The sequence below is a fragment of the Pygoscelis adeliae genome, unplaced genomic scaffold (genome assembly GCF_000699105.1).
Source record: "Pygoscelis adeliae isolate BGI_AS28 unplaced genomic scaffold, ASM69910v1 Scaffold436, whole genome shotgun sequence".
Lineage (NCBI taxonomy): Eukaryota > Metazoa > Chordata > Aves > Sphenisciformes > Spheniscidae > Pygoscelis > Pygoscelis adeliae.
The window spans coordinates 349,257-374,931 of record NW_008825051.1 but is presented as its reverse complement, the minus strand read 5'-3'; the positions used below and the strand labels follow the sequence as shown (position 1 = coordinate 374,931).

At 45.1% G+C, this 25,675-nt stretch overlaps 1 protein-coding gene across 1 annotated transcript in view; it reads left to right on the top strand.

Annotated features, from left to right (window-relative positions):
* The window catches only part of CACNA1B (calcium channel, voltage-dependent, N type, alpha 1B subunit), a 306,403-nt gene that overhangs the window by 118,927 nt on the left and 161,801 nt on the right, over positions 1–25,675 (top strand). The window contains 1 exon segment of the mRNA XM_009326378.1: positions 21,299–21,402. Within this exon segment, the coding sequence (XP_009324653.1) occupies positions 21,299–21,402 (104 nt within the window).

Here is a 25,675-nt window from a genome sequence, read left to right as displayed (position 1 = left end):
GCGCAACTTGAGGCCATTTCCTCTCGTCCTATCGCTTGTTACTTGGGAGAAGAGACCGACACCCACCTCGCTACAACCTCCTGTCAGGTAGTTGTAGAGTGTACTAGGTTGATATGGGAAGAAGCTGGAAGATGTTGCCTCCTGCATCCAAAACTTGAACAGTGGGTAAGTGAGTATGTGTCAGGGTCCTTCTCCTTGGTTTGTGGAGGACAGGAAGTAAGCCAGCATATTTAGGCTTAGACAATGGGTGAGTGTCAGGGAGCTTTAATTCACCATTTGGATTCTCCATTGCTGAGGAGAATGTTTTTGGCCCAGAAAATTTTGCAGCGGTGGAGCTAGTTTCCCTGCCAGCCCCAGCCTCTGGTCTCCTCAAGGAAACCAGCATTCCCCTCATGCAGGATACTCATCAGAGCTGAGCTCTGAAGCTACTTTCAATGCTTTGCTTAATTAAGATTTGCAAAAGGCTGTGGGACCACGAGAGGCAAGATGTGGTCTATGTAAACTGTGATTATACATTAGTAAGAAAAAAGGCTGGTGCTTTTTCTCCCACTAACGAACTAGAAAGCAGGGAAGGCTGCTGTTCCTAAGGCTTAGCAGAGCCCTTCCTTCACCCCACCCTTTGTGTACCCACTGCCACAAGTTGGGTTTGGCTGGGGTAGGTTTGTTGCCTCGCTTGTGCAAGCCCTCTCCCTTCCTGCTGTTAAAGCAGACAGCCCCACATGGGGTCCATTCTTAGGGCTGAAATCCCTTTGATGCCAGGCAGTCTAGGACCGAGAGACCCATTACGGGGAAGTTGAGGTTAGGGCTGCTTCCTTAATGGGCCATTCATTTTCTTCTGTAAAATGGTGATTGATTGATTGCCCTGCATCAATAGGGCTTTGTTATTGCTCCTCTTTTCCTGCTACTACATTTGTTGCGGGGTGTTCAGAAGAGTTAATTTTTTTAGTTTGCAGTGGTGATGGCTGGCGTCAGTCGAAGGGTGAGATGTGCTTTACCAGTTCAGCATTAATTTAACCAAGGGAGAGAGTTTGCTCTGTCCTGGAAGCAGCTTTAAGACTGAAAAGTTGGTCTGTGGTGGCATCAGGCAAGCTGAAGAGTTTGGTGTAAAGTGATGTTCAGGAAAGAAGGAGCTTGGGCTTCAGTTTGATGGTTTGGCCCAGGTCTTTCCAAAGCAAGAGGTTTGTTGTGAAGGGTTATTCAGTCATTTCCAAAGGTTTGAGATGACTTTATATGCGGTCCAGATGCAGCCCTCCTACAGATGTAGAGAAAAATAACATCAAAGGCTAGGCTTTGCTGTAAGTAATCTGCCTTGCAGATATTCACTCCTTCTCCTGTGATAAACTGAGGAATTAGGAGGGTAGGGAGAATGCAAGTTCACAAATCTCAGCCCAATTTTTCCTTGCTGGTCCACTGTTTATATTTTCAGAGTTTCATTTTAATTAGGGTCAATGAAAGCTTTCTAGCAAGATTTCATCTGGAAGGTGATTTATGCTTGAAGCAAAAAGACTGAATCATCAATTGGGCGAAATGCTTTGAGAATAAGCTGGGGAAAACTCCTTCCTGAATCAGCAGCACAACTGCATCAGAGCAACTGCTCCAAACAAGCACTTCTGTGAGCTGCAGATTTGTCAGCTGTGGCCTGTTTCTACTCAAAAAGGTCCAAGGAGCAATAGGTGATTTAGGAAAGTTGCTGTGTCCTGAGGACAGGGAAGAACCTTTTCTCCAGCAAATGGAGTGGACTTACCTCCTGCTAATTCAAGGCTTCAAAGTAACCTGGGAATGCATTAAAATAGAGTAACTAAACTGTTTTCCTCAGTGTGGGAGGACTCAGTGTCACAGTCCAGTGTCGTGAACAGTTTTTCAGCCTAATCCAGTGCAGACAGATCAGAGATCCCTGAAGTACGGGCAGAGCATCTTCTGGACAGTAAAATTAGGGAAAAACCTACCTAGAGCACCAGCTCACTGTGGGCAGCAATGCTGCTCAAGCACAACATGCCCTAGATTAACAAACCTGACTTCTTTTTCTGCAAGTGGGACTAGTTTAGTCCCAGGCTGGTCCCGCGACAGGAGTTGTGCCTCTCAGCAATGTGGACCAGCCCTTGCACGGGGCTGATGCAACCGTTCTGCATCCTACTTTGGTGGTGCTGACACAGGCTCTGCTCTGGGCTCTGTTGCTCAGGGTAGGCACTTTCTGCAGTAAGCAGTGTTCACCTGGAGCATCACACTGGGGTTGGAGGTGATGTGAGACAGCAAGGGTTGCTGCGTCCACTTTGCTTGTGCCTGAGGGAGCCATTACTGAGGTAAGTGGTAACTGGTGATCAGATTATCTCTTGGGACTGTTATGTAAATTTATTCATTAGTTCCCATAAAGTATTTTAATATGATAAGTATTGCCATGCTGCACTTGTTATCTTGCTTTAAGCATAGCTGTCTGACGGTAACCAGTGGCTGCTGGAGCTTGAGGATGTTAGCATAGCTGAGGGAGAGAACATTTCCAGTGATGGCCTCCAAATTCTTGGCAAACTAAGGTGCAGAGTCTGGGTAAAGAAAACTGAGGTTGAGTATTGGGGACAAATACAGAGGTGGGAGGAAATAATGCAGAAGCTCAGCAGAAGAAACTGTGGTGCCCTGGGATCTGAGTCCTTCTGCATCCTGATCTTCCTCCAGATCTAGTTTTCAAATTAAACAATGGTATTTTAGATCATCTTGTTTACATGCTTAGTGTTTGTGAATGACAGTGAGTCATCTATTACATGTTGCTAATATAGGCTATTTGAAGGTGTAAAACTTTTTAAAGAGGCAATAGAATAACTCCTGGTTTCCTCTTCTAAAGTGGTAATTCTGTTTTTCCCATGCAAGAACCTTACTGTCCATCCTAAAACACTCTCTGGACTTCCATCCCGATTGCCATGGGAAGCTCACCCTGTTTTGCAAAGTGAGAAAAGCCTGAAAAGTCTTGTGCCTGCCCATGAATTCCCCAATTAAAACAATTCTTTTACTATACTAAGTAGAAGCATTCATTACAAAGCCTGTAACCAGAGAAGAGACACACTGGTAGCCTCCAATGAGATGGCTAGGGTAGACTTAGCACTGTGGTTAGCTTGGAGCGCAGTGCTTTCCATTGCATACTCAGTGGATTAGGAAGGTTTTTGAGCTCCTTGCTGTGGTCGTTACACAGCCAGCACTGTTTGAGCTATCTGGTCTATACTCCTCCGTGAGGTGTAGTCATGCCTTTGCAGTGGAGGTGCATGATGAGCTTCCGAGGAGCTGAGGAATGTGGTTTGTGGTCCCAGTTCTCCTACAGAAAATCATGGGTCAAACCTGATTCATCTGAAGTTGGCAGAAGTCTTGATGTTGACTTTCAAAGAGCTGGGTTTTCACCTTTTATCTTTTCTTTACAGGAGTTCAAAGCTATATGGTGGAATTTGCTTTGCAAAATAGGGACTCCTTACAGGAAAGGAGAAATGTCAAAGTGTACACTCACTCTCTTTTGATCTTAATGGCAAGAGATTTTCATGTTTCTTCTATTTTCTACTGATAAATATTAGTGTCCAGTGGGTATTTCAAGACTGTGGACTGGGCCTAACTTAATATGCTTGTAAGTAGGAATGAACAGTTCAAATAAAATGTAAGCCTGCCCTAAATTGGATCTCAAATAGAACTTTACCCTCACTGAATTTAGAATAGCTTATGATTCACTTGGTATTTTTCATTCCCCTTTGTGTCTTTGAATTTCTTGATTCCTATAAAGATACAGAAATGGAAGGTTGAACCATTGACACTCGGTCTTCATCAGTCACAACTGTGAGTTGAGGAATCAAGTGATGTTCCTCGAGAGGAGTTTGGATGTGACTAGCACTGGCTGCCTGGACCATGAGATGGTTTCCTGTGCAAAACCCTCCAGGAAGGTGGAGGAAAGGTGCAGGTGAACATGCAACAGAAAGCAGAAGGGAAATAAATAACATAAAGCAGCATCTGCGCATCTCGGATACTTGGATTAAGGTTCCTCTTGGCTTGCTGCCTGCTTGTAAGAGTCCTCCTGGGCTCAAGAGCCCCCACACTTTCAAGCACCTCTTAAACCTGCCAGTTAAGGTTTAAAGGTGACTTAAGTGGCTTTTTGCTGGCCCTTTGCTCATGATTGTGGTTTCCTGTAAGGTTATGCACTTGCCTTTCCTAATATGTGACTGTCATGACTACTTTGGTGTAGCAGTAAATGCAGCCTGTGGGACTCTGTGAAGGTGCCTTTGAAATTGCTCTCCTCTCCTAATACACCTAATGTGCTGTTGTCTGCTGTCTGTTAGAAGAGACCTGAAGTCAGTCCACTAAAGCACAAATCCATAACTGCTAGATACTGAGATGGATGAGAATAAATTAGGTTTTGTTTACAGTGATATTTGTGTGTCCTGGGGCTGGCAGCCTGCGGTGTTAGTGGCTGAGGGGGTTTATGATGGGTTCAGTCCCCTGTGATTACTCTTTGTGCATGTGTGTGTGTATCAGCTCTCTTTGTTCTGAATTAACATATAGAGGAACAAAACTGTTTAGCCAGCAAAAGTGTGAGCAGACAGGAAAAGGGGGAGAAAACTGGCTGAAGTGCTTTCCTTACATTATGTTAACAGGAAGAATAAGCACAAGGAAAGGTTTTGTTTTGCCGCTCTGAATCACAAAACACATTTCTGATGTGGTTTCTTTCTTTTACGCCGCATTCTCTGTTGTGTCCAAGGGATATGCTTTGCTCCAGCTGAATGTGGTGTGTCAAGACCCAGGGCTGGAAGAGAGCAGTACCAGCAAAACAGACCAGGGGACTGATGCCACATTTGGCATTAACAGCTGCACAAGAGCAGCATGAAAACAAGGGTGCTCTGCTTTCACTTAGGCTTTCTGATGTTGCGTTGCATGAGCTGAAATGTTCTCTGGGAACACAGTATGTGGCCAGGGCCTCAAGATTTACCTGGGTCTTCAAAGAGGTGGACATAGCCCTGTTGGAGATCTAATAATGCAGCACACTGTGGGAAATGAGGAGCAAACAGGTGAAAAAAATTAACAATGATAAAGCAAGCGATGCTTAGAGGTGTGTGAAGAAATGTGCCACCACAGCATTGTCTGTAGCAAAGAGCCTGTTCTGACTTCCCATCTTTTCAGAGCATCTCAGAGCTGAGAGCGCACAGCATCTGCCTAACAGCTGGGTTACATATATAGTGTAAAATTTCCCATAGCCCTGTCTTGGGGAGAGATTACCCTTGGGACTTGGTGTTCACCAGTGCTGAACTTTTCTTGTCACTGTGCGTTTGCTCTTGGAAATGCACTGAGTGCCAAGGGAGATGCCTGGGACCAGGCGCTGCATTACGGAGCCAGCAGTGCACGTGTAATGTGCTGATGTCGTGCTCTCATGATGGGGATGGGAGCTGAGCTCCTATGCTGTGCTAAAGTGCTGCATGGATGTAATTATGCTCTCTTTCTCCCTGCAGTTTCATAAAGAAGAGAAAATCCCCTAATGTTGTTAGTGTTAAATTGCATTCACTATTGAGTTAGGATGACTTTAATTTGCTAATAAGAATCAGCCATCTTACACGTGCACACAAAGGTGATCGATAATTCCCAGTCTCTCACTGCTGTTGTGGGGCTAATGTTGATTTCTTGTGTCTCAGTATCACCAATCACTTACAGAAAAGTTGGGCAGCGATGGCAGGATTAGGAGCAGGCAGCCAAGAGCCTGGCAGCAGCTTTGAGTGCAGGATCGGTGAGATAGTGAATAGCTGGGGAAGAAGGGAAGAGCCTAGACTGTGGATTGGTGCTTTTGCAGGACCGGTACTGGAAGTGTGCAGAAGGCAGGGACCGACTTAGGGATGACCACGCCCTTGCAAGAAAAGCACGGAAGAGATCAGCCAAACTATTAACTTGAACACAAAACCACGTTGGATGTTCTGGCTGGAGCCTTGCCACGTGTAAAACCCATCCCAACAGAGAGAGCCTGCACATGGCCTGTGCGTTGCCCATGTCCCGTTTATACCTCTTCTGAGGTCTTGAATGGGTTGATGCATAGCCCTTCTTCCAGCTGGTTAGAGAGGTGTGGATTTCACACGTTTCCTGATGGTTTTAAGCCTGCTCCATCCCGTTATGTTGTTACAACGTGTGATTTGCTTGAGTGTCAGGGAGGTTCATTATTAGGTAGAAAAATGAGTCTTTTAGGTCAAAGTTCATTCATTTAGATTATCATTATCACTTATGTGTGACAGTCATCTAGTTCTCAACATCTTTCCCAAATTAAAAAATTATTGTGTAAACAGCATCACCTACCACCTGTGCCCTCCTGCCAGGCAGAAACCAAGTGGCATAACAAACCCCAAACTTCTCCGTGCCTCAAAACCCTCCCTAGAGCTCCATGCCCAAACTGTCCCGAGCATCTTGCTCTTGAGCAGAGGTGGACTGGATTTCTCATCTCCCCTTTCCCCAGAGAGAAGCCTCACACCAGGCTTTGGAGTAACATATTTGCTACTAATGAGACCTTGTCAGATATATATAATATAGCAGTATAATAAATTGGTGTGTTCATCAACAGACTTGTAGTTCAGCTGAAAAATCCCTCGAGATCACTGAACAAGCAGCACAAGTTTCCCCTGCCTAGCTGAACTGCTCTGCTGACCCCTGTGAGAGAAAAACATATGGTAAATGGAGAAATCTGTACAACTGATGGGTCCTGTGCGGAATGATGAGCTGTCAGTACAGCAGTCTTACACCAGCCTAAATTCTGCCTTGGCTGATATCCATTTATTCATGCTTTCCTCCTGGATTTTGGAGGGACATAGGGCCTGTTTGCCAAAGGGCTGAACTCCCAGATCTTTTAGGGATGCAGTGTTACTGCACGGCAGGTTTTGCATACTTCCTTGTCTGGAAGGTCTTGCTGAAATCCAAAGATATTGTAACAGAAATTGTGGAGCATGTCTAAGCCTAAAATAACTTTGAAATATTTAGATGCCAAGATGGGTGCGATGCATGTCTCTGACCATGCCTGGGTCTCTATCCGTCTGGAAACGCAGACTGTCTGACCCTGTGCCCGTGAGGACATTCTCTCTAAGGCTAAAAGGATTGGGACATTTCAGCCCTGATTCAGCAAATTACCCTGTTCAGAAAAGCACTTGAACAAATGTGTAAAGCTGAACAAGAGTTTAAGTGCCTCACTGAATTTTCTGCATTTTATTTAATGTCTTAGTGAAAGTATATTCAAAATGACTGTGGGGTGGCCACCTCCAGGTTTAATAGGAGACATTTAAGATATACAGCAGGAGAGTGACATATATCATACAAACTTAAAGAGCCCCTTCAACAGAGCAATTGCTTTCTGAAAAGAAATGAAAATCTCTCCAGACAACAGCTTAATCATCAGTGCTTGCCAAGAAGTGAAAACTCCAGCTGAAGAAATTCACTTGCAGCTTGACAACATTATAGCATCGAGGGTACAAGCAGCTCTCTTACATGCCCAACAATTGCTTCCCTACACAGCATGAAAAAAGCAGCTGCATGCTTTCAAAAGTATGCCAGTCTGCTTATGCCATGACTGCTACATCTGTGGTTGGAGTGGAAGAGAATAACAGAACGCTTCTAAGAAAACCAAAAGCGAAGACTTCATTTGCTCTTGTAGTTCCTACGGCAACCCAAAATACCTGCGGCTAGGTTCTCCGACAGAAGAGGCTGGCTGTGTGTGGGCTCTGGGAGAAAGTCTTTGCTCTTTAATCTACAGACCACGTGCCCTGGGGTACGGGAGAGGAACGAAGGCAGGCTGCTGTAACGGGTACCATATTGGTGTATCGGTGTGGCATTGTGTCTGGGCGACTTGGTAGTGGGACGAGTGGGGTGCTCAGTGTGTGCAAGGCAGCTCAGGGGGTGCTGGGCTTAGGGAACTCCACAGATGGGTGCTATCAGGGCTGTTTTCTGTGCTGTGTCAGCAGCAGAGAAGACTGGGAACAGTCTGCTGGGGCAGAGGTCTTCTGTGGTCAATGTGTTGGCGTATGAGGGGGCTACAACAAGGTGCAAGCTGAAGCTGCACTTTAGCAGAAGATGCCATCATTCTCCTTTGCCTGCCTTCGGGGCCAGCACTGGTGACATTCAAGACTCCTTCCTTCTTTTTATACAATCATAGAATAGTTTGGGTTGGAAGGGACCTCTAAAGGTCACCTAGTCCAACCCCCCTGCTGTGGGCAGGGACATCTTCAAGTAGATCAGGTTGCTCAGAGTGTCATCCAACCTGACCTTGAATGTTTCCAGGGATGGGGCATCCACCACCTCTCTGGGCAACCTGTTGTTTTTCCTCCAACAGATAAAGTTCCCAGTGCTATAGAGACTTGCAAATAGGAAATTTTTAATCCAGATGTTTTTTTCCAGCAACATTTTCATATTTTTGTGTTCCTTGTGCCAAAATCCAGCAAATGCTTTGTGAATCCCTTGCAGAAGGAAAATTGCTCATAACTGTGGAAAGCAGGATAACTGCTCATGAAACAAGAGAAACTCTAGGTCAAAGTCACCTTGCCTAGTGTCCAGACTGAAAAGTCATGCAAAAGTGAGAGAGTTCATCTGCATGGGTTTGTAGCCATGTAAGAACTCAGGATACAGCCCAAGCAGCTGGAGAACTTGCATTGGCTGTTATGGTGGAAGCACCAGTTGTCATTTAGCTGGATTAAAAATATTTGCTCCTTTGTTGCTGAACAGAGAAGCAGGTATATTTGGAGCAACTATCCTATGCAGAGCTTGTAGTGCCGTAGCAATGCTGGAACCAGCCATCAAGCTCGCCGGCCAGAGGTCAGCTCCTCGCAGGGCCAGGGAGTAATTATAGACACAGACTGCAGCATGGTGAAACCTTCCAGTAGTGGAGACCAGTGCTTGCACAGCTGCTCCGTATGGCCTGGGAGGAAGCCAAGAGAAAAAAGTGGATAGTTCCCATTTTTTGGACTAGATGTTTCCTAAACAGGGCAAGTGTAATTCGAAGCATTTGAAACTGTGTTTTAATAACAGTTAAGTCACCTGCTCATCAACACAACAAAAAAAGCTGGGTGTATGTGCTTATTTTAGGGTTAGTTTGTTTATTAGTATGGTCTGTGGCAAAAGCTTTTGTTGTTTGGCAGTATCCCTCTCTGCAAAGATTCTTCGAATATGGAGAAGAGCAGCTCTGGGCCAGTCTCATAATTTTCTGCAGACTTAATGAATTTACACTATAGTAAATATTTTCAAACTTAAAATTTGGAATTTCACAGACAGTTTTCATTCAAATTTGGAACAATTTGGCAAGACTTATGGTTAAGAAAAATTTTTTACTTTTCCTTTAGCAGACAGTCCTTTTCTATTTAAAATGTCTTAATAAAACCTTGTGAAACATCTTTAGATGGAGCTGAGAGGATCACAGCCATCTGGTTTTTGTTTTATTTTGTCTGAAACAGGAAAATGGTAGTGATAAAATAGCTTTGGACTCCTATCCTGAGAAGTAGAGTTTGCATTGAGAAAGGACTGTTGGACCTGGGGGCTTTGCCACGCTCTGAAGTTTGCATGACCGAGTTCTCAGCTCCAGCTAGTTCTGTGAGCGGTAGATGTTTCTACAAGGATATTTTCTGCTTATAATTGACTAGGAGAGAAGCTGTACTGCTGGAGGTAGTCTCATTAGAAGACAAAATGAGAAGGTAACCTAACCTAAATAGATTGATACTCTGCACAATCCCAATCCTCTGCTGAAGAACGGATGCATGTAATAGCCTATTGTTATAATTTTATACAATGGAATCAAGACTTTAATTCATTTAAACAGTTTTCTGCTATTTAAAATTTCTTGGGAAGCTTTTGCCTGCAATGTTTGGAGGGGAAAATCAGTGCTTGAGGTGTATAGGCTTTATTCTTTCAGGAAGAATCTGGATCTGCATTTAAGATGATGAGGAAGCCTGCACGTTATTCTTAGGACTGTCATTATCTACAATGATTTTGGGCATTGATCCACAATTTCCTATGTTCAAAGTCAGAAAATGATTGAGTATTGGATGTTTTCAGTGTTCTGGGAATCGGTCCATGTGACTGGCTCTGTCTTGCTGAGTTAGGGGTTGCAGGCCACAGGGGCTGCTGAGAGGGAGGAAAAGCTTATTCTGCATCTACTCACTAGACCAACAGAACCTTATATTTTGGTCTGATTGCATCCTTATCCTTACGTAAATACTGCATGTATCTGTGAGCAACCAAACTGGACAGAGGTCTACATATGTGTGTCTGTGTGTATGCATAAGTATGTGTATTCCTCCCTCCTTACAACTTTAAGAGTACATTTGGGGACAGTTTTGGCTCTTCAGTGAAAGATAGCAGATACCTGAAGCCTTGCTGGTTGGCTTTGCAGTATAAAAAAAACACATTAAGAGAGCACTGAATTTATTCTAAGTGTAACTTGGCTTACACACGAGTCTTCTCAAGCAATGAATGACATGTAAAGTACTCTTGCTTTCCAAGAATTTCAAACTCAAAAGCAGTGCCTGTTTTTCTAGGAGCAACCCTTCCTCAAAGTCTGCACAACCCAACCCCAACAGCTTCTGTGCTAACCTTGTGTGGTGACCTGGCAGTGCTCTCTCCCTCTTCTTAGAAAACAGAACTCGGTTGCGTGCTTAGAGAAAAGAAACTTGGAGATAACTATGCGAGGCACCTGTGGTGCTGGTTTGAATCGTAGAATATCTTGGAGTTTTGTTGGCTGAATTGGCTGCCCCCTTAGCATCTCAGTTTAAGTCACGTTTAGGTTAAACTGTTTGCATTACTTGATCTTACTAGCTATTTGGCTTTTAGATTTATGATGAATATTGAATTTAGGTAGGGAAGGTTTGCTATTTGTTAGACATTGCTTTTGAGAGCGTTGAGATAAATGAGCGTTGGTGCGGATGCCCCCATGGCACTGCTGGGTGGCCTGTGGGCTGAGTGCTGTGGTGTTCAGCAAGTGCCTTGGTCCACTGTCACAGCTGAAGACTACTAGCCAAACAAAAGGCCTTTGGGTTGCAAGTAGCCCATGAGCTGCTTTTGGGTGCCTCTGGTTACAGCTTTGGTCTTTCTGGGCTCTGTTCATCATTGTGCCATTAACTTGCTGTGTGACATTGCAGAAGGAGCTCACATATGTAAAATGCATGTTCCAGACAGCTTCTGTACCATAACTGCCTGGTGGGGTTCACAGGGTGGCCAGTTGCGTGTTTGCTGGGGTAATGCTTTCTCCTGAGTACCTCCACCATAGGTCTGACCTTCCTTATCATGAACGTGCATTACCTGGTTCCAATAAGAATTGCCTAGACCAAGTTTACATTCATAATTAAAATCCACAGCTGCTTAAAAATAAAAGAAAGAGGAGGAGGGATTACAAAAAAAAGATTAAAAATTAGGTAGAGTCCCTTGGCCAGCCTGTAATTTTTGACAGTGAAAGAGCTTTCACGGTGCCAGGCAGGCAGGCACGCTCATGAATAAAGCAGCTGAGTGAGTCCACACTAGCTGAGGAATGAATGAATTTTTTATCAAGAAATCCTGTTAACATATTTACGTATTGATTTATTGGTGCCATAAGCCTTCGGATCAAGACATAAAACATCGGTGTTTTTGCTTTTTCAGTTTCCCCAGCTCTGTAAGGCTGGAGAAGGGGAGAAACAAAGGGAAGGATTTAGCTTCTATTTAAACTTGGCTGAATTAACATTATTACTGCATGCAATGACTATAGTTAAAACATGTTCATACACAGCTAGCAGTATTGTAGCAAAATTAAAATGCTGCCAGCTTCTAGGATTTTACTGAGAGTCTTCTGGTATTTGGGTTGATTTTATGCGTTTGGATGCTTTCCTCTGAAAGCCCGGCTTCTGGATTTATGTGCTTGAGAGAATTATAGCTGCCTTCCTCTCTTATATGGGACTTTCTAACTCTCGTCATTGGAAAGAAAAGCTAGAAAATGTGAATTCTAAAGTATCGAAACCCAAAGAGCTAATTATCTATGTGTATGTATTTATTTTTCCTTTTGTATTTATTTATTTTTCCTTTTTAAAACAATGACCTCCTCTGCTTGAGGCTTCCACCTGGATTTCCTGCCCCATAGAGACTGATGGGAGCTTTGCCCTCTCATTTGGTGATGTGAAGATACCGCTTAAGCTGCCTTTCCCTCTCAGTTTTCACTGCTTGCTATGCGAAAGGGATTTCTCTTCCTGGAACAGAGGATGCACATCGTTCTGGTTTGTGATGGGGGGTAGATGTGCTTCACCTTATGTTTAGGGTACCTGTATGTCCACTGGGGAGGCATAAGGTACATGTATCACGCTTGTTGCCTCAGTATTGTGTGTTTGATTTTCAAACGTGCCGTGGTTGGTGTTCTGGGACCTCCGTGTGTCAGGGCAGCCCCGCAGGGTGCGGGGACGAGCAGGTGGAGAGGGGTAGCTCTGGGGCTGGAAGCAGCATGGCCGTGTCAGGGCAGAGGATAACCAGCCCTATGGAGAAGCAGCAAGATCTGTGTTATCATGTCTGCCGAGCACTGGCTCTGTCTGGAAAATAGTGGTTTCTCTGGCAGAACATCAGGCAGGGCTCCCTCAGAGCTGTGCTGCTGCATGGCGTGGATGGGCACCGCTGCCTGATATGAAGGCATGGGGCAGGCAGGACTGCTACAGCTTTTCCTGCTTTACGTATGTTTAGAGGGGGAAAAAAAGCACCTTTCCCAATTATTCTTGCTGGTGTGATGATAATGCCAGTGACAGTAAGACAATGGCTTCTGCAAATACAAAGCGATAAATGAATGCAAATTAGGTTATGCCTTCAGAGTGATTTTCTGAAATCAAACTAACCCCTCTTGCCTTCTACTCAGGTATGAGTTGCTGCTGCATTGAATCCTACTGTACTGTGGCTGCTGCCTTTTGTGTTCTCCTGCCCTGGGCAGGCTCTTATGCAGCTTCCACCAACAACACCAAAGGGATGCTTTAATTTTAGCACCCCAAGCTTGTTACAGATTTGGCTGAGCTCTTGGTTCGAGGGGATAAGAGCTAATGCCAGGCCTGGTGTCTCACCCCTTATCCATACCTCGTGCTGCCAAGGCTTTTAAAGTCTGCAGTAGAGGCTGGTTGTGTGTGGTCTCAGGCCAGGAGTAGTTTGCTTTTTGTGAAATACTCTGGATTTTGACCCTAGTAGTGAACAGCTCTGTGTTCTGCTCCTCTAAACAGCAAGTGGCTGTAGGGCTGGATGCAAGTGACTTCCCTTTTGGGGGCAGAAGGATTATCTTTGTTTCAAAACAGCATTGATTTTAGTGTCATGAGACTCAGAGAATTTTCAGAAGTTTTTCATCTGATGCCCACTTGGGAACCAGGAGTTATGGACGGATCTGAGAAGTAGCTGGGGGATTTTAACAAGGTGGATTGTTACTACAGCAGTGAAGTGGACTAACCTCTATCCTGAAGGTAAAAGGGAAGAGTGGAATAACTCAAAGACCTTCTGTGAAGAGAGAGGTTCTTCTCAGAAACACTGATTTGAGTGTAAATGTGCTAGGAGTTTAGAGCACCTCTTTCCGGAGAATTCAGTTTGAGCAGGCGTTGCGCTCAGGACTTGATTGCCTTTGGCCAAAGTTTGATGTAAAAAGGAGTGCAGAGGCCAGTGGGCTCTCTGAATGCTTTTCTTACAACTGATGGCCCTCAAGACAACAGGTACCCCATCCCAAAGTGCCCCTAGAAAGCACATCCTCTGCCATGAGATCCTTCCCAGTGTCCAAAACCTACTTGGGACCTACCCAAAAGGCACAGCAGGCACAATCATAATGTGCTCTAGGAGGAGATCAGGAAATCCTTCAACCTCGAGCTGTTAGCTGGACCTCAGGGCTTCCTGAGATCCTGTCCATCCCAGGCTACACATGGAACCCCCCAGCTAAAGAGTTTTCCTCCAGGCACGTGTAAGCAGACAAAACCACACGATGCAGTGTTTAAGCTTGACTCCAAATTTCCGTGCAGGTTGCTGGACTGGGGCTCTTCCAATTCACCCCTTCTACATACCTGCTCTGAATGACCTGGATCCACCGATCCCAAATGGAGGGATGCTCAAAAGGAGGCATTTGAACCCTAATCCCACCCTGTCTCGCTGTACGCAGCACGTGTGGGAGTGTGATTTGGGCCGACGACTAATTTCATTAACCAACCCATTTTAGTTTTATCCTTCACACAAATGAGCACACCAGGGAGGTGCTCTGTCATCTCCCTCCCGTGGGTGGTACAACCCCTGGGCATCAGTCGGAAATGCACCTCTCTGCCAATTTAATTTTTCTCAGAAGGGTCAATCGCCAGCACTCCCCCACCCCCGGCTGTCACGTCCCTGCAGAGCTGAACACCAGATGCTCTCTGCAAATGGACTGTAACATCTGAAAATCAGTAACCAAAGTTATTGGACTGACTTTGCCAAAATTTTATTTAAACTGGAACTGGGGGCAGGGGAAAAAAAGGCTGTTTTGCAGATTCTGGTATTTTGTATAAGCCAGCACATTGGGTAAGGACTTGAGAGATGGGACTTCTCTTGCTGGTCTGCTGGGAAACGTGGAAGCAGCTTTCCTTTCTCCTGACTGTGACCCAATTTCACCTTCTGTAAAGCTGGGGATCGCAATAGAGACCTCCTCAGCACAGGGCTTGGTGGTGTTTCTGGGTGAAAAAGGGCATATAAGGGTTAAAAGATGAAAGCCTTTTAAATTTTTTTTTTCTTCTTCTGTTTTCAGTTGATCCAAAGAGATGTGGAGAAAAAAAGGAGAAAAATGAATATTTTCAGAAAGTAATAAATTGTAATACCTTTTTGGTAACTGAATAAATGGAATAGAGAAAAAATATTTCACAGCTCTACTGAATGAGATGTTAGAGGTATGACTTTCTCAGGGAGGTGAAGAAGGTGCTGTACTCCTCCTCAGCTCTTCCCAGTACATTATTGATGGGAGACTGAGGCCCCTTCATTATCTCCTAGACCCCAGACTTATTTCTGAAGGTTGCAATATCTTAAGAAGTTTACGCAAATCCCTCCAGTCCCCTTTTGTGGTCATCTTCGTTTAAAATAAAACCTGAAATACAATAAAGCTGTTCAATGTCCTGCTTGATTTTAGGCTTGAGATTATCTTTTTAGGGGGAAGCCAATTGTCTCATGCTCTAATCTGACAAATATATTGGCCTACACTCCACCAGGCTGGATTTTGGGGCCAGAGGTATTCTCTCCAGGGCTTTCAGCAGAATGGGGTCCTGACTTTCCACCAGGGATTTTGCTTACAAATACTGTGCAAATAATAGTGAGTATTTCTTAATTAGAAATGGCAAAGCTTGTGCTTGACCACAGCTATGCATTCAGGGGCTTCAGATGTGAATTAGATTTGGACTTGAACCTATTAAGTTCATATGAAGCCAGTACACCCCATCCTCCATCTGTGAAAGCACTTTTCACTTTCTAGAAGTGAAGATCGACACTTTGGGATATTATGGTAATGTGGACTATGTAGCATCCCAGAGAAGTGACTGGTTTAAATGTCATTTGAGTCTGTGACTATTTTGTGAATAGAGTAGGTCGTCATCGATTCCACAGATTGAACTCGGAATGGCTTTTCTCAGCAAATTTGGGTTTTCTGCCCTTATACCTTCTTGTGCAAGGTCTGTCTGTCTCTGATGAAGAGCTCAGCGGGAGTTACTTGAGAAAATGTGCTGGGTAAGGCAGGGCTCCATGTGCTCATTGTACATGCTTTTAAATTTTTTGGTTTTGTTCCTGGTAATTTCTGTGTTCACCTAATCCTAAGAATAGGAACAGACAGAAATAAATCAACCATAAATAGTGTTGCTAATTAACAGAAGTAGTGAGGAGAGAATTGTGAAAAATCAGATGAAGGGTAAATAGAGTTCATCTCTCGAAGACAACTGAGAGTTTTCCTCCATGCAAAAGCACTTACCTAAGGGAAGATTACACTTTAATTGCCCCAAATAAGTCAGGCTCTGCCATTGATTAGATTAAAGTGAGTAAACTCTAGGTGTACTATACATTTTGATTAAAAACATAGTAAAGAGCTAATGGTCTGTGGTGTTTCAGCTTTGGATGTGTCTGTCAAATTAGATCCCTTCTTTATTGAACCCCACTCTGGAAACATTTCCAAAGGATTACGTGTTAGCCCATTAATTGCTTGTTTTTCACATTGATGGACAACGTGCTGAGCAAAGTGATGACAGAATTACTTCCTTGGAGATCCGGGGCAATCGCCTCAGGGTTGCCACTCCTGTCAAAAGTGGCTGAAAGAAGAAACTCATGTAAGCAGCAGAATGGCTCCTTGTTCAGAGACAGAGCGCGTTGTTTTGTTGCTCTACTGGTAAAAAAGTGGAGTAACTCTAAGTCTAAATGGATTTCTAACTGCTTGAGAGCCCAAAGCAGCATCTTTGTCCAGCCAGGGAACCCTAGCTGGAGATCTGCCGGCAGGACCAGCCTAGACCTTGTCCTGCGATTTGGTACCCAGGTTGGTGCTGGTACGTGGTAGGATGATCTGTGACTTTACACTTCTGTAGATGCTGCCCTTAAGGTCTCATTTGAAACTCCAAAGTCAACAGAAGAACACCTATAAAGGCATTTTGGCTGCCTTTAGGCACTGGCAGAGGAGCTCTGGTGAAGGCTGCTGTACAGCTCCTCTCTTCGACAGGTGCCTGCCACCCATAGCAGTAGCAGAAGGGAATTAATCCTTGGGCCATGAAGCTTGGAGTGTGTTTCCTTAGCTCCAGCTGTGAGCAGGAGTGAGTTTGCATCATGGTGACTGCACCCACGGAGGTGCAGGTGCAGAAGTGGGTCTGCTGTGGAGGGTTAGTCCCTGCTGCGTGGGCAGTGCCTGGCAGCTGGCCTGCACTGACATCCCACCCTGTGCAGCAGCTTCCTGAGTGCAAGTCAAAGTCATCAGGAAGTCTGTATAATTTATATTAATTATAGACTTACCATAAAGTTAGTGTGTTCACATGTGGGTCTGTAGTGATAGAGTTGGCCTGGTGTAGCCTTGCTCAGGACATCCCTGAGCTCTCTCTTCCTCCCAGTGCAGGAATAAAGGGACTGCAAGTGGAGACAGTGATGATTTTGGGAGAAGAACAAAGAGAATGATGGTGTTTTGATCGGAAACCTGGAAATCAGGAGCTGACGTGAGATTTTTTTTTGCTTAGGTTCATTGCAGGACAACAGTCTCCAATCAGGGCATTCAGTCCCTGCCACGCGCCACCCCGGCATTTTCCTATGGCAAAGGTCTTTGTTGTTCTGCCACTTTTGTGTTGCCCATTTCATGGTGATGGGATGGGGCTGGCTGGAGCAGAGCTGCTTCTGGTCTTGCAGCAGCAAGAAGCTCCAGCAACACGAGAAACTCTCACCTCAGGGCAGCCAGACAGAAAGGCTCTGCCTCCCCGCATGCCCTGGGAATATGGGCTACGGCCAGGGCCGCAGAAAGGAAGATGAAAGGTAATATAAAAGCATTTCTGGTCTCTGCAGCACATTGCAAGCAGCAGTAGGCTGCTTTCAAGTCAATTGTTTCAAAACATATCTTTAAATGAATTAATAATTAGATGCAGCTGCCATCTTGTTAACATAATGAAGCAGTGGCCTAACAGCTCTCTGTCTGAGAGACAAAAGTGGCCTTTCTCTGGTGTTGGACAAGTCACAAAAGGCTTGGTTGTGGGAAGTATCTTGTGCTTTGCTGGAGTACACTCAGTTCTCTTTGGCTGTATCGGGAGCCCAGAGCATTAATCTCCCTGCATGACAGAAGCCTTTTAGCTTCTGCATTTGTTATAGATGACAGTATTCACCCACCTACCTCTGTAGAGAGGTGGCCGTGCTGTCACTGCTTGGAGACGCTGGCAATGTGCTCGGTGCTGCATGAAAGGGAGGAGAGAGCCCCTAGGTGCTTAAAGCCAACTGTGCAGAGAGTCAACATATAAAGGTTGTCCTTTGGCATCCAGCTGTGATGTGGGTGCTCCTGCTGAGCCGTGGCATCAGGCTCCAGGGTGTATAATGAAGCAGAGTCACCCAGAAGAGGCTAGAAGGATGCTGATGGGGATTTAGGTTAGACTTTTAGCAAAAAAAAAAAAAAAAGATGAAAGGAAAAGGAGGCAGCAGCTGTGAATAGGCATGGGGGGTACATCTTGATACAAGTGCCAGGTTGGAGCTGAGCAGAGGTTAGGCAGAGGGAGCTGTGGCAGCTGGGCTTGTTGGGAAGAGCACTCCAGGGACTGGCCAGTTCATATGGGCTTTAGATGCCTGAGGTACAAATCTCTGGGTCTCCACTGTGACCCCAAAAGTGTCCCTTAGACTTCCCGTGCCTCAATTTCCCGCTGTGCAGCACCTTGCCTGTGGGAGTTTTGTGCTGTCAAGTTTAAGGGACATGAGCTGTTCAATGCCAGTGCCCTGGGGCACTCCTGGAGCAAGGCTTCAGCTTGATGTGGGCACTGCTCAGGGGGTGCTTGTGAAGAGCCCTGTGGCTGTTACTAACCAGTGGGTTTCTCAGCTCCTGCGCAGTGAGGGAGCCCTCCCGTAAGTCCTTACTGTATTTGGATGTAATTCTGGCACATCGTGACAAGTATTTTGTTTCTCCTCCTTCCCTGTCGGGTTAGACCTGTGGTTAGGATCAAGTAGCACTGACAGTCAGCCAGGCATTACACCAGTGAAATGTTTTAACTGGAACACAAAAATTGATTTGATCTCGTGGCTCATCCTGCTTAATGGGCAAGCCTGGAGCTGGGCCAAAGCCCAAGCCCCGGTGGCTCTGTGGGTGGAGGGCTGCCTCCTCTGCCCAGCACAGCCAGAGTTGCCTGCGGGACTCTGGGGGCTTTCCCTGGAGGAGAGGAGTTTGGTTTTCCTGGCAGCAAACAGGTTTGATTCATTAAAGCATCCCACCATGGCAGAGCCGGTGCCATAAACTGTGATTGGGTTCAAGCACACTTGGGAGCACTGGGAAAGATGCTGCACATCTGTGAAGGCTCTGCTTTCTCAGGAGAGGTTTTCTGTTGACCCTTTTGCCTGGTGTTTTGCCTTCTAGTTTGTCCTGGATTCCTGTGGGCGAGGCAGAGCAAACAGAGCGAGTCCCTGCCCTGAGCATAAGGTAGTCTAGCAAATGCTCAGAGGAGGGTGGTTAATTAGTTGTATTTCAGCACATTTCGTTTTTAAGGGCTTTGATCGTGGCATGGAATTGTGGATCTGTCGCCAAGTTTGGGCTTCAAATGAATAAATAAATGATAAACGATCATTTGGCAGCAATGAACCTGCTGCACTCTTTTTGCATGTTTATGTGGTTTCCCTTCTCCCATCTGTTCCCTTCCTCCAGCTCTTCCTTGTGGGTTGGCTCTCCAGCCCCTCTTGCCTGGCTGACGGCAGTCCCCAGCCTTGCTGAATGGGATGTGCTTGCTCCAACCGGAGACATGAGGGCTGCCACCTTGGTCGACAAAATGAGAACTGAAGAACAGTCTCTGAATATAAAAACATGGGTTTTGTCCTGGTAATCCCAGGAGAGCAGGCTGGGGCCGTACCAGGCACTTTCCCCGTGCATTGGGGAAGAAGCACTGAGGACGAGTGTCCTCGTTTCCTTCAAACCCATTTGTAGAGACGTGGTGCAGGAGAATAGGGAAAAGAAATAGCTAAAAGCAGAGAGAGAGGAATGGAAAGACAAAGCAGTGAATGAAGAAGTGGTGCTGCTGGGCTGGGATGACAGGTATTGCAAAAGGCATTAAAAAAACATAATGAGATATTGGGCTGCACAGAGTTCTCCCTGTCTTTCTGCTCTCATTTTCCCAGCCTGTTTTCTTTTCAGATTCATTTGTCTGTCATGCGCTGGTTTTGCCTTTAGCGGGGTGGTTTGTGGCGAGGTTAGTTAGTCTCTGTTTCTCTCGGGTGAGTCACTGATCAACTGACATAGATATTTCTGAAGATGTTTGCTATTTGGAGAAATGCTTGTCATGTGTTTGATCCAGAGCATGTTCCTTGAGGAAGAATTTGTGCAGATATGCAACATGTTAAAAATGTCTCAGAAGGTATTTACTTGCATCAGTGCTATATATGTTATTACCTGTAAGAAATGCTATGACACGTCACCCACATCACACGTTGGTTTTGCCTGTTTATTGGGTGACTTCTACTTATGCAGAGACATTTCGAGGTGGCATCAAGTGCATGCATGGCTGAAATAAAGCACATTTAAAGCACTTCTTCCTGTGAATCCTTCTGCAAGCAAAATTACACTTGCAAATATGGTTGGGAATAGTGACCAAAAAAACCCACAGATAATATGTAAAAGGCACCAATATCAGTTAGAATTAATGCATTTTTTGTAAGTTGGTGTTTGAGAGCGCTTCTCTGTGGTCTCTGCCAGCCTCTGCGGCGGGGCAGGTAGGTGAGCTCTGTGTTCCTGTTATTCTTTACCCTCTGCAGGAGGAGGAGAACATCTTTAGGTCTTTTCTTTTCTTTTTTGCTTCCCTTTTTCTCTCCCTTACACCAGACATCAGATTCTCAAATTGCTGCATTCTTCACTCACAAGAGAAGAATCTGCATTTTTCTCAGCACTTGGCTTCAGTAAATGGCCATGTGGCATTTTACTTTTCAGCAGTTCCTTAAAGAGCTCCCTTGTGGTTGATGAATGCAGAAACTTTGTCATAAACTAAACCACCCTTCCCTCCCCTTAATCTAGACTGCTGCTTACTCAGGGAGCCTCAGACGGGTTTTGATGACAGAAGCCCAAAGTGCTGAGTAAGCAGACGTGGAATTGCAATCACTCTGAAGATGCCTCGTTTTCTTGCAGACTTCTTGTCTTCTCCTGCTCTGTGTGTGTGCACAGATTCTGGGCATGGTGCCATGCTCTGCCTTAATTGCAGCACAGATTAACGGAAGGCTGTGGTACCCTCCCGATGTTGTGTGTCTCAATTCAGATGTAAATACGACACTGATGCTCAGCACATGGGAAGTCGGAGTTGAGCTGGGGAGGGAGGAGGCTGGTGTGGAAAGCCTGCACAGAGGTCGGTCACTTAAAAGCGTGTTTTGGCCCTGTGGCAGGGTTAGCCTGGAGCTGTGGAATTAGATGAATCTTCTCACTGGAGCTGATGACAAATCATGGTGTGGACGGTGGGACAATCAGCTTGGTTCATCAATTCTTTTGCTGGCATTTCAACTGGTGAACATAACAGAACCAACCAGTACATCAGTGGTGGACAGCCCTATGGAAATCTGAGGGCAATCTCCCCTGCCCTCTGCCCTGCAGTTTCTGTATGGTATTTTGTTTCTGAGGCAAATTAATATTTGTTTTTCTCTCTCCCTTTTTCTTCGTTTCCAGACAAATGATGCTGCAGGAAATACCTGGAACTGGCTTTACTTCATCCCTCTCATCATCATTGGCTCTTTCTTCATGCTCAACTTGGTGCTGGGCGTCTTATCAGGGTAAGACACTAGTGAATTGTTTGTCTCCACCTGGATATGGAAAGGGAAGATGTGTTGGTTTTAGCACTGTGGGAGGACGTAGCTGAAAAAGAGAAGATGGGGTGATACATCACACTGTAGTTGTCCCCCTTCACACACTTCCTACCGTGTCCTTTCCTTGCAGTGGGGTATTTCTGTAAGACTATAGAGCCATAGGATGGGGGATAGGCTGGTGAAAAATCGTTAATTGAGATGATTCTGAATCCAGACCCAAGAGTTAAGTGAGCTCCCTGTAATTATACTGACTTGGGCCTGTGCAGCCAACATTTACTCTTGCGTCGTCTTGAAAACCCATCAGGAACTCACTGATGCCAGTATAAATACTTCAGTGCTGGAGCTGGACATGGAAGTGTTCATAATGTATTTGGTGTAACTGTGCAGCATGGAGAAATGGGAAGCTTAAACAAAAGGCAATTAAAAGATCTCAGGGTTTTCTTTTGTTTTGTTGTTTGGGGTTCTTTTTTGGTGGTGGTGTTTTTGGGTTTTGTTTTCTTTTTTTTTTCTTTTGTTTTGTTTTGATCTCTAGCTGTTTAAGCCAATGTCTGGATTTTGGGGTCACGCTGGTCTCTTGATGTTCAAACCCCAGGGGTCAGCCAAGGATTTGGTGTTTGTTGCATATGAGTTTTGGGTTTGGGCCATTGTAGAGATCAAGCTGCCAAGTTTGAAGCCTAGCTGGAACGTCCCCAGCGTGTGGAAATTTGAACTGGAATTAACAACCTGACTCATCTTAATGGTTTGCAAGCACTTAGACTTTGGCACCTCATTTGCACGCAGTTTCTTCTTAGCCCATCCAGGTGATCTAGATTATATAAATCTATAAAGATCTAGATTTATTTCTGGCTCTTGGCAGCACAGGAAGAGAGAAGAGTTAATGCTGCTGAGTGGTAGAAGCCCTTCAGTGCTGCACCTTTGCTCTTTCTCTTTAAGTTACTAGAGAAAGAAAAATATTTTCCAAAGAACAGATTCATGCTCAATTTTATTATTTTGCTAAGGATCCTTGCCTCAAAGCACATGCTGGGGGCAGGAGCAGGGAGGCAGCAGTGCAGTTTTGTTTGAGAACTGGGAGATGTGCTGCTACAAGAGAGGGTCAGGAGGAAGGCTATGTTCTGCACCTTGCTGTTCCTTCAGTCCAGGAATAATGGTCATGATCAATAACCGATCAAAGCCATTCATCGGACATCCTGTGGTACCAGAGGCTTTGTAAAGGAGAGCTTCGTGACCATACTTGTCTGATGTGTGATTTAAAGCGAGCACCAGAGCCAGGGCTGAGCGTGGTTCATTAGGTAGTTCATCTTCCTCGTTCCACAGTGGGGTCAGCCCACGCTTGCTGAAATGATACTTGCCATTTAAAACAAAACTCGGGAGCTTGCAGGCTCCTGTTCCTTTGTGCTGGATTCAAACGTGTTTGGTGACCAAAAGATGGAGACCTCTGTCTGGCTCTCCTGAAAACCTCTTGTTGCTTGGGGCAAAATATGAATATTATATAAATGCGTGTCTTCTGTTCAAAATGCAGCCCTGTGCATCAGGTTTCCCTTTGTTAGTGGTAAGGATGATAATGTCTTCTTCACAGAGGGAAGCTTTTAAATTGTATTTTGCATAGTGGTTTGATGTCCTTGGCTGGAATAATTCCTGGGGAGAGGCTGAAGAGAATAAACATCATAGCACAGGTGTTGACCACACTGCTCAGCAGGCTGCTGGTGGGCTTGCAGCTATTGAGCAACGAAGGAAACTGGGTATATCTGAATGGACTGGTGATGAGAAGGCACCAGAAAGATGGAAAGACCCTCTGAAGGCAGAGACTGTTGCCATTATGTTCTCTAGCCAAAAGCCCCGAAAGCACTGTAGAAAGAAAAAGAAATTTCTGCTGGAGGTTATTCTTTGCATGGGTTTCCTCATGGAGAAAAAGGGTCATTGCCAAGTGCATGTTGACTTCCATAGGGTACAATTTCACTCGAGGACATTATGCCATCCATGTCTGTCACTGTCCCAGTGACAGTGTCAGCTAGCGGCTCCTGCAATGGAGACTTTTGGCAGCATCCCACATTCCTGTTTCAATAAACCAAAATTGATTTAGGGTTAGTGGTTCTACAAATAGCCCATGAACAGGGTTAACTTAGCAATTGTTCACCTGCTTCTCATTTTCATGAGCCATGCTGTATACTGAGGGTGTTGCAGTGCTCTGCTCTCCTTCTTCACACATTACAGAGAGGGAACAGTGGGGTAGAAAGAGGGGATGTAATGCCCCCAGGAAACAATTGTGCAAAGCTGAGGTTAGGTCACTGGTTTCCTAGGCTCGTGTGTAATCTTCATTACTGTCCTCTTCCACAGAAACCATGCTGATCAGGTTGTATTTTATTTTCCAATACTTTGCCATATACATCATCAGCATTAGGGGGTTAAGCTTGAGCATGCCACTGTCTGTACCTTGCAAAGCCACAGAAAAAGCTTTTACCTGAGTAGTTTTTGTTGCTGTTAATTTTGAGCTATTTCCTCTCACATATTTGTGTTCCTCAGCGGGCAATAAGGAAGCTACAAATTTTTGACGTAGGTATGCAGACACTATCACAGATTATGGCAATATAAGTAATCTGAAATGACAACAAGTTATTGAGCTTCCTACTGACACTACATTATACAGAGTTTTGCCATAACTCTTAATGGAATTTTCTGCCTTTCTGTAGTTATTTTTGAACCCATGTCAACACTGGGCAGATACTTAATATGAGTGGGCTTAGCTCCTGGGTTTATCTGTTTGAGCGGTGTAGATAGATTGACCCGGTTAGGATCCTGAGTCTCATCCGCTAGCAAAATGTGGAAGCATTTGCATTGCAAATGCTATGGAAGAGATGATACCTTTTTTAAAATAAAGAGCAAACAACCTTTCCCCTCTGCTGGTTCTTCTGGAATTATAATAAAAGCAAAGGCAGAGAAGTGACAGGGAGATGTGGAAATCTGTAAGTGTTGGTAAAAACTTGGTATAAAAATAACCCACAATCTTGGGCCACAGTTGATATAACAAAAACTTCTGAGTAGCCGGCTAAAGATGTAATTAAAAGCATGTTGACTCCGTAATTCAGACTAAATGAGACTCTGCCTGCTGTACAGTGTGTCCTCCTCATGTGTGCTGATCAAAGCACTGCTAGTGCTCTTGTAATCGGTTAATATTTAAATACCCTCCCCAAATGGCACGCTCTGCCTTCTGTTCCTTTCCCTTCCCTGATGCAAGCACTGGGGGCCAGACTGCCTGCAGAGCTCGGCTCTGCTTGTGCTACTGAATATCCAGATTTCCCCAATGATCCTAGGACACGGGATGTGGAGTTATTGCAAACATCTTATTTCTGATGGTGCAATACGGATGTTGGGCTCTCCTATGTCTTTACGAAAGATGCATGTTGCAGCGGATGCTGTGCCATACCTGCTCACCACAGTGCTAAAGGTGGGTCTCTGACTGGGGAAATTGGTAGCAGCTCCCCCTTGCCAGGTTGCACATCATAAGCAAAGACAGACCGTGCTGTTCTCTAGCTGTGAATATGGTAGGATTTGGAGTTTTCCTGGAGTGCTGCAGTGGTCATAGGTACACAAGTGAACTGCAATTGAAACAGCTCCTAAAATCCAGGAGCTGCCTTTGCTTGTTTACAGAAGATACGGGGCTCTCCAGCAGGAACACAGCATCCTGTTTGCTGTGGAGTCGTGGTAATGCGGGTTTGTGTCCCTTGTTGGGGATTTTCCTCTCTACTCCTCGCTATGTATTCTCCCTGCTTTCTGTTTTCCCTCTCTGGTGCTTGATCCCTCTGTGAGCTGGTAAAACTCAACAGCCCTGCAGAAACCAATAGAACAGAAAAACAGAGGTTATTTTCTTCTGGAGGGGCTTTTATTGACTACCATAGCTGATTCAAGAGAAGATCAGGGCTGTATAGGGCCAGGAGAGCGGAAGCAGGAGGAGAGATTTCTCTCCCCTTTGACAGCATTAAGACGTTCAGTAGGCTCATTTGCTTCTTCACATGAACTGAGGAGGTCTGCCCACTTGATCAAGATGGGCAGATGCAGGGTGTGTTCTGCCCATCCATGTGCTGGGAAGCATGTTGGGGTGACTGCCCAAGCCTCGTACCTCCCCAGTCACAGATACAAAAAAAGGGAAAAGAGAAATGTAAAAAAAAAAAAAAAAAAAAAAAAAAGGAGAGCATCCACCCACCGAAAGGACAAACCAGGTTTTGTTCATACTAGAGAGGTGCCC